This window comes from Tachysurus vachellii, chromosome 25, assembly GCF_030014155.1.
Source record: "Tachysurus vachellii isolate PV-2020 chromosome 25, HZAU_Pvac_v1, whole genome shotgun sequence".
Taxonomy (NCBI): domain Eukaryota; kingdom Metazoa; phylum Chordata; class Actinopteri; order Siluriformes; family Bagridae; genus Tachysurus; species Tachysurus vachellii.
In genome coordinates, this window is record NC_083484.1 from 5499205 (window position 1) to 5508902 (window position 9698).

Below are 9698 nucleotides of genomic sequence, written 5' to 3' on the forward strand. Positions count from 1 at the left end.
TTTCACTGTGTGAAGTATTTCTCTGGTTTACCACATAATAGTATTATTAATCAGGATATTATGATGTCAACAAAGACGTCTTTCCCTGTTCTGAAGATTGGCGTCACTCTTGGCTCTAAGCACACAGGCTTTGCACAGTGCTGATCTGTGTTTCGGGGGTCAGCGGATAATTTCCTCGCTTATCTTCTGTTTTCTTTTCTACTCTTGCCAGCTGTGCAAACCAAAAGCAGATGTTATGATTAAACCTGCCAGGAAATAAGCGAGAGAAACAAGGCATTACGTCTACAAGTCATGAGTTTCAGGTGATGGGGTGGGTTTCTAAACACCTTTAGAAGCCCTTCAGGCTTTTTTTTTTTTTTTTGCGACAGTCACTGTGCTATAAAAAGGCAGCAGCTCCACACTGAAAGCAGAGTCATCTTGTCTTTTACAACAGGAGGAGTTTTACAGGCACGCTGGCTTTGGACACACACACTTATGCACACATTCATATATATATATATATATATACTCACAAACACACACACACACACACACACACATAAGGGACCTGCTCCGACACACAAAGACACTCTTTCAGCATTTTTAGATAATTTTCATCAAGGTATAGTCTTTTTCACTGCAGCTGTATTGTGCATAGAATGTTTTTCAGTCAAATTTACTGAATAAGTCTTTATTAATGAATGAATCTGTATTTATTTAATAGTAAAAAAAAATCTTTGGATTTTGCTGGGAATTTGTGAAAGCACACAGCCAAGTGTACTTTTATTTTTTGTCACTTCTCCAGCAGACATATCTTGAAGAAAGGATTTCCTGAGCCAAACTCTCCAGAAGGTCGTGATGAATGAGCACAGCTTGGCCATCGATTTTCTCCTCATCTGCATGTCTTGTGGAGCAGCAAGTGTGCTTGCAGCATTCAATTCCACCATCTCTGCTCCACCATCCACCATGTTCTCTGACAATAGCTCTAAATATCACATGGACAATGTAAACTTTCCAAAAACCAGACGGAAGAGGTACATTTCCCAAGACGACCAACTGGCCATTCTTGATTACCACAATAAAGTCAGAGGAAACGTTTTCCCGCCAGCTTCCAACATGGAATACATGGTAAGAAACCATATTAAACATCTTAGCATCTTTTTCCTGTCAGCGATGTTAAATAATTGATATATTTTGGTAGAAAGATTGATTTCCGCTTATGTGGGTGGATCGAATAAAGTTCACTGCGTTCAGATTCTCAGTGCATGAGGAAATCAGTCTTTCCAAGCATATTACACAAATAATATGACTATTATGGAATAGTAAAACAGTGCTGACAGATTTAATAAGATTAATAGCCAAGATTATGACTGTCTAGCTGTACTTGCTAACTTCTTTTCCTTCCATCTGGGACCTTTCTAGCTTGCTACTATGTAGTCATTCACTGAGATAAGTTAGGAGCACAGGATTCTATACACTTCATGAAACACTAACTTAGACTCACACGGCATGTATTAAATGTACTGCTGATGTGTATAAAGTGTATGAAATACCGTTCTCCCACATTATTTCCAGGATACTGTCTGCAAGTGTGTTGTTACTGGCAACATATTTGTTTAGTCAGCAATAACATGCAGCATCTAAATATTTGTTTGGTCACTAAAAAACTAGCATGCGGCTAACTGAGGTAATGTTTACATATCTCTGAAAAACTGTCCTGTACAGACACAGGTGCCAAGTCTTTTATTATTAAGCATCTTAACGGAATAATTTACAAAGTGTTGATTGTAAACACAATGAAGTTGTGAAAAAGCATCATCCATGATTTACTGGGAAGGGATCGTTCCACTAATCAGAGGGGTGGGGGTGGGGGTGGGGGTGGGTGCTGGCATGACTTGGTGCTTCAAATACAGATTCTGGAATGTTTTAAAGACTGAAATTGGCTATAAAAATATCACACCTTTTATGTAATTCTATGTTTTTTAATGTTTTTTTTTTTTTAAATGTATCCATGACGATCTAGGACGATCCATTTCTCAGTAATATGATGAGCTGCAACTAAACATCAAGAGATGATCCCTGGTATTAAGTGTAACAATAAATTGATAAAATATATCATGTTCATAATAAAAAAGTTGTCAGCATTGCCAAACAGCTGTAGTATTACAGTAATAAATCACTTTGGGATGTGCACTTTGCTGTTATAAGAAAGTACTGTAGTAGTGTTTTTTTAATGTTGGTCACTACAAAACTAACACATATATTACAACACACAAGAGGGTGTATTGGAATGTGGCCTGGGATCTGCCCTTTGAGTACAATTTTAGCCGATCCGTTGTAACAAATGTCTCATTGATTGTCCAGCTAATGTGCAGCTGTTGGGAGGATTCAAATGGCCAAGACCACCAAAGTTGTTGGGAGACGTGGTTAACAAATACTTAAAACAAGGAAGATGGATTGATAAATTTTACTTGGACACCTATTGTTCATATGGGTAAAATAACAAAAACATGCTCATGTCAAAAGCAGTGTTGGAATTAACAATGCCATTCCCAATCTCTTGTCTGGCCATTTTTGTAGTTACTTGTCAGTTGTTTAGTAATGGCATGCTGATCAAATTTCCTCTTACTGAAAAATCAGTAGGTAAAAGCCATGTGTATTTTTCATTTTGAGCCTTGTAGTGTCAGAAATAAAGATTCTGCAATTCTCCATGTTGCTGAACAGCATCAAGGTTCCATCTTTTATACACTTAGTACATAGCTTTTTATCTTTAAATATAATATAAGGTACATTGGTAGTCATTAATGGCCATGTCCCAGCCTTCCCTTATTTTAATTTAGAAACAAATTAAATATACACCACATGCACTTTTTCAAGTAAAAGATAGATAGTAGTTGCTAAACATGCCCCATTGATGGTCCAACTTCAGTAACAAAGAAATGTACAGTATGGTACCATTATCTCTGACATATATATATATATATATAGTTTATACTGTATATATAAGTTTTATCAGACTAACTAAGAGCTTCTCTGTTGTTAAATGTTAGTCTACCTCTCTTATTTATTCAATTTCCTCCTTTCTTTTTCTTTGCAGCAGTTGACATTTTGTTGTGTTTTCAGGTGTGGGATGAAACCCTCGCTCAGAGAGCAGAAGAGTGGGCTACGATGTGCCTTTGGGAACACGGGCCTCGCAATCTTCTCAGATTCCTTGGGCAAAACCTTTCTGTACGAACTGGAAGGTATGTATAGCACATGTACATATTTCTGACATCGAACATAACATGAAACTATTCTATGATGAAGTTATATTTGGAGATATATTACAGATATATCTCAGTATTTAAAACTGTGGCAAATTAATAGAAAATGCTGCAGTTTGCTGCCACGTTTTGGGTCTACTTGTCTTCTTAGATGAATTGGAGTTGTCATTTGCTGAATCAGTGGGTGTGGTCTCTTGTGTGACTCCACCCCATTCAGAAGGCACATTGGCTCCCTGAATGTTTTAATAAAAGTAATCAAATGATGTAAATTATATCTTTATTTGATGATCTCCAACATCATCATCAAATGTTAGTTCAAGAAATATCACTTGTCCATCACTTCAGTACAGACTCAGAGTCTTCCAATAGAATATATGCTATGTGAAACTGTTATGGAGGCTTCTGGTGGCCTTACTAGATTCAAGATTTTTTTTATTTGTCACATACACAATTATATAGAGCATATATAACTAGCAGTGAAATGTGAATCAGGTCCGCTCCATGGACAGTGCAATTATTAAAAAAAAATAAAAAAAATACAATACAGATAAAAAAATACAACACAGAGTGAAATAAAAATAAACAATAAATATAATATAAATATAAAAAATAAAAGAATAAAATATAAAAGAAGATGTATACTGTGTAATTAAATATAGAATGAAAAATAGTGTGCATGAAAGTAAACTGTAGTCATAAATATTGAGATACACAGGGATGTACAAAAGGCAATGTGCATATATGCATTATACTGTAGTCTTAAATATTAAGATACAAAGGGATGTACAAAAGGCAATGTGCATATGTGCATTATACTGTAGTCTTAAATACTGTATTAAGATACACAGGAATGTGCAATGGCAAATGTGCAAACAGGTTGACACTGTTTGCACGTTTGACACTTGTCAATGTGAGGTTGTCAGGTTGTCAGGTTGACACTTGTCAATGTGAGGAAGTAACCGATGAGGTAGTGAATATAATAATATAATAATAAGATATTTATACATTAGCCTCACATTTACATCTGGTTTTCCATCTATCTGTCTGACTAGCTCTTCCATGCTATGCAGAAACTTTGTTTTTTTGGATTTTTTAGGTACAGATCCATTCTGCAGCTGGTGAAGCCATGGTACGATGAAGTGAAAGATTATTCTTTCCCGTATCCACGTGACTGCAATCCCAGATGCCCTCTTAAATGCTACGGCCCGATGTGCACACATTACACACAAGTGAGTTTTTATGACAGCATATAGTGTGCATGGGAAATTTAAGGCACAACCCTATAAACACAGTTCTTGTTTAAAAGATAGGTAGTTAGCAATCGTTGTACTAGTGTATAAGGGTAAATATTAGTGCAGAAATCAATCGATTTTTATTATTTGTATAGAGATTTTAACAATAGACCGTGCCACAAAGCTGCTTTACAGATAAAGTGTGAAAGCTTGTATTTTGTAAAAAAAAAAAAAAAAAAACATGTTTAGTCATAAGCCATTTATAGATATTTCTGATTGGACTTGATTGCAGATGGTTTGGGCAACGTCGAATAAAGTCGGATGCGCGATCCATACATGTCACAATATGAATGTGTGGGGCTCAGTGTGGAGGAGAGCAACGTATTTGGTGTGCAACTATTCAGGAAAGTAAGTGTAACACACACACATACACACTTTTATAGAGTTTCTAAGAATAAAGTGTACAGTGTCCTTAAACTCGAAATACTGTATATTACCTGGCATATACCACAGCGCTGTTGAATATTCTAATATGATTAGTGACAAAGTGTTAATTATTTTTCCAAAACAGCAGCTCTGAAAGTAGTGCCAGAGATTTGATAAGCGCGGGTTCATAATAACGCGCTTGTTCTGATGTGTTATTGTTTCTATAGTAAGAACTAGTTCAAAGAGACTTGTATGACAAATGTGCCACATCATTGTTTTAATTGTTAACAAATAAAAAAAAAAAAAATAAATCTTAATATCATCTTCAGTATCAGTGCTTGGGAGGTGTTCTTTAAAGTTTTGCGCTATACAAGAAAGTCTTCAGGATGTAAGGCTTTGTGTTTTTTTGATTCCTCTGTAATATTACAAAAATATGTTATATGTATTATTACCTTCAATAGAGAAAGAAAAGAAGAGACAAGCAAGGTCATTTATAGCTGCTTTAATATAAGTGACAATAGGAACTAATTTGTTTCACATCCCTTCCAAAAGACTATGTATTATGATAAATGGATAAAGAAAACCGACATGTCATTCTCTAATAAATAATAATCATAAAAGTTGGCCAATTAGTGTGGTATAAGATGAATGAGAAATGAAGAAGAACGTAACATTAATGACATGATTAACTGATAGGTAATATATGTGCGTTAGATATACAATTAATTTTTAGTTTATTTCTGTCATGACGAGACAAAGGCAAGTGAGGATCCAAGTGCAGTTTAGACTTTTAATAAACCAAGACAAGAAACAGGCAAACAAACGGGCAGGCAAAACAGGGCAGAATACTGAGCACACAGGAAACGGGAACATCAACACCTACATACAACAACGACCAACACCAGGGAAGTGAACAAACAGGGTAGATATACTGTAGCAAGCAGGAACCAATCACCAAGCAGAGACAATCAGTGACTAACATGATACACCTGGGGGGGGAGATAGAGTGCAATTAGTGTCCATGGTAACCAATGAGTGGGCAGAGCAAACAATTAACAGCACGGCAGACAGCAGACAGAAACAGGGCAAAACACAGACAGACTCATTACAATTAGTTGTTCATATCTTGTGTCTACAATAATTGGCCATATTATCAACTCCACCCACAATTTAGTTCATTTTACTGACTGTAGCCCATCTGTTGCGCTCCGTAACGTGTCAGCTTTCCTCCACTCCAACCTGACAATGAGAAAAGACCACACAAATCCGTCTCTGACCAAATATTAATTGGGTGATAGCCACAAGTCTGCTATTGGATGACTATTTTTGACTGATACTGTAGACTGATGTGTTTTTAAAAATCTGTCCAAAGTTCTATATCAGATAAATAACCCAGATTAAATCAGAGGACAAAGAAAATATTTAACAAATAATTAAATGCAGTATTAAATAAAGAAACAGCAGCTTCTTCCTGTCAACTTCTTCTGTTGATTTTTTGTTCAACAACAATATGCACCAAACTTCTATCATATGTTTCTGTGCTCAATTAAGGTGTGTAAAAATAAAAAAATAAAAATGAAGAAAAAATTTAAATATATTCGTTTGGATTAAGTATCTTTAAAAAGTCAACAATTATTCATTTTTTTTGTTTAAAGTATAAAACTTTGAAAGTATGATGAGCAGCAACTTTTCAACATGTGAACCACATTCAGGGTAATTATGACAAAAGAAGTACAATTGTTCCCAGTGAGCGACTGAGCCTGAGGAAATACACACCAGATGTTTCTCAATATCACAATCTTAACCTTCTGGCTTGGGTCTAAATTTCCCATTTGTAATGTTTACTGAAAGAGGAATAATACTAAAAATGAGCTTTCCACCATGAAACTTTTTTTAATAAATAAAAGTGAATGAAAGCATTAAGAATTGAAAACACTTATGCTGGAAGAAGATAATAGCAAAGTCCATCTGCACGAAAGAACATAATGTTTTGTCGTTAACTCATCTAGACTGGTATTTGGGTCATCCATGTTACCTCAATGTTAAATTCACCTTTTTCCTATTTAAAATTTTGTCTGTTAAAAAAAAGATATTAATGCAGTAAAAGAGTTTTATAACAGTGTACTATGAAAATTGATTACTGTCCTCACTGTCTAGATACATTGATGAATCAGTAATATTGGTCGCCAGTTGGCTCTTTGGACTGAATTGACATTCTAGACATACACAGTCTACACAAATCCAGACATAAAAAGCTGCAATTCCACCATACCTAGTAGCATAAACTAACCAGTGTAGTGGGAGGAAGAAGCGGGAATCATTTTATTATTTTTCAACATGGATCAGTTCTAATGGTTGAAACACTAATACACTTTCAGTGTATGTCTTTCAGCTAAGATGTACTTTGCTTCCATCTTTAATTTGTTAATTTCCACCTTTATTCATTGACAGTTCCCACCCACTAGCTAGTTCTCCCCAACACATGGCCGGAGATCCGACTAACTCACAGGGCAGCTCAGAAGAAAGTGCTTTCTACCCTCTTCCACATACATGAGCTCACAGACATCCAGGACTGGTTAATGCCTTCACCATTTCAGAGAACATAGCTAGTTTATATCTCTTCGATTCCAGGCAACAGATGGTGTGGTATGTTGGGATTTCAGCTTTCCCATAGAGGGAATTCTAAATATTGTCTTCTGTTCTTGTTGTTTTTAGGGGTAATTGGATCGGTGAAGCTCCCTATAAAGTGGGTGTTCCATGCTCAATGTGCCCTCCCAGTTATGGTGGCTCGTGCAGCAACAACATGTGTGTTCCTGCTGTGAACTCAAACTACCTGCACTGGTTTAAATAACACACCCACACACACACACACACACACACACACACACACACACACACACACAATTTTTTTCTCTATTTCCCCTGGGAGGCTTTGCACAACATTCCTGATTTGTATATCTGGATCTATTTAAAATATAACCATGATTTGACATTTATTTTTTGCATTCTGTTTTAATGATAAATCCCTTAAATTATTTTGTTAATACTTATCTAAACTGTGTACTAAGATGGCAAAAAAACAAAAAACACAAAGAATAATTTAGAGGCCGGTAATATGGAAGAAATATTATATTAGAATACATTTTTTTTTTTTTTTTTTTTACAATATTTTATATGTATCATGATATTTTTTTTGCTGATATTTGTTTTGTAATTCAAAACATCATAATGTCCAGTCAGTCACAGTGTGTTAAAGTCAAACCAAAAAAAAAGACACAATAACTAATTATCATTATATCACCCGCATTTGAAGGCCTTGCATTTTTGAACTGAGCAAATCAATTTGGCTAGAAATTATGACCCCTCAATATATATATAGAGAGAGCTGTCTATGGACAAGGGAATGCTTAAAATATATTGAATTCACTTAAGTGTATAGACTTAAAGGTTGGGTGCACGATGTTTGAGAAATGCTTCAGAAAACTAAGTCGGGCCGACTAACAAAACAAACGTGTAGCCAGTGAGCAGAAAGGGGCGTGTCTTGTCAATATGTGGTGGAGAGTGTGATCAGTGCGCATGTCATTAGCAGAAAGCGATTGAAACATTGACATGGCGGGTAAAAAGGAAAAGTGAAACGGAGCTAAACCTTTCACGGTACAACACACAGTACAACAAAAAAACACATTCGTATTACCATATTATTACTTATTGAGTTCATTTATTGATAAAAATATCCCCTTTGCCAGCTGCCCCAGCAGGTTCTGCTATAACAGTTGCCAGGGTTACGTATGTATATGTGGGCGGAGCTATCAAAACAGGGGTGACACCCATTTGGGTTAGTGGTGTGTTTGTTTTGGTGATTTCAAATGTCAACATTGGCTTTCGAACATCGTGCACCCCACCTTTAATAGCAACTTACATTTGGGTTAGGTTGAGTTTGGTTTTACCAAATTATTGTCAGGACCTCAAAATTTCATATATGGTCCAAAAATAACAGTTTAAATCACAGTGCTTGAGAAATATATTTGTTTAAGCATATTATTACACACCTAAAAGTGCAATCTGAAGTCTAAGTGCCTTTTAGTTAAAACTATTTATCGGCCAAAATAAACTGTAAATATTTTTGTATAATAGTTATTAAATAATTTTAACATATTTCTTTGTGATTTTTTTTTATCTTTAATTATTTAAGTTTAATTTCTATTGTGATTTAATTGTCCAGCTATAGCACTCCTATAGGAAATACTGTAAAAAAAAAACGAGTATAAAGGGTATTAGTTTATCCTGCAGAAATTCTTTGCTTTCACACAATTTAATAAATATATCAAGGCAGACAAATTAATTACATTTCACTGTTCAATGATAGTTTAAACAGTTTCATGCGCACTGACTGCTTTTAAATGAAAGTTGTATTTATCGTTTTCTACCAGACTGCCCTTACTATTGTATTTGTATTTTGTACTTCTAAATAAAGCCAGTCTTTTTCTTTTGCTTAAACATATGACCTTGTTTCTTTTGTCAGTACTGAACACAAAAACACACCACCTTTGTTTATTACAATTTAAATCGTGCTTCACAGCGGGGGACAAATGTGAAAGTAATTATTTTAACAGAGTACCCGCTTGAGTACCAGCTTGTATGTCTTGAAGACGTAGAAGACTTCCCATTGAGCATTGTCATGTCTTTATCAAAAACAGGATGACGGCTGAGTTTTATTAAGCAACCACTAGCTTATTGAGCCAATTCTTTTTGAACAAAGCCTGTGTTCAGGATGCTGTAGATGATTTCTGGAGTTTCT

General features: G+C 35.3%; 1 protein-coding gene across 2 annotated transcripts; it reads left to right on the top strand.

Moving 5' to 3' along the window:
• The first annotated feature begins 427 nt into the window (after window positions 1-427).
• On the top strand, window positions 428-9372 carry pi15a (peptidase inhibitor 15a). 2 transcript variants are annotated; one of them, XM_060861726.1, is made up of 6 exons: window positions 428-601; window positions 785-1107; window positions 3103-3221; window positions 4339-4471; window positions 4767-4882; window positions 7616-9372. In XM_060861726.1, exons 2-6 carry the CDS (start codon window positions 838-840, stop codon window positions 7749-7751), a joined length of 774 nt encoding a protein of 257 aa, XP_060717709.1. In that variant the 5' UTR covers window positions 428-601; window positions 785-837; the 3' UTR covers window positions 7752-9372. The 2 variants fall into 2 exon arrangements, with proteins under 2 accessions (XP_060717709.1, XP_060717710.1); XM_060861727.1 differs by having other exon boundaries at window positions 788-1107.
• The last annotated feature ends 326 nt before the right edge of the window (window positions 9373-9698 follow it).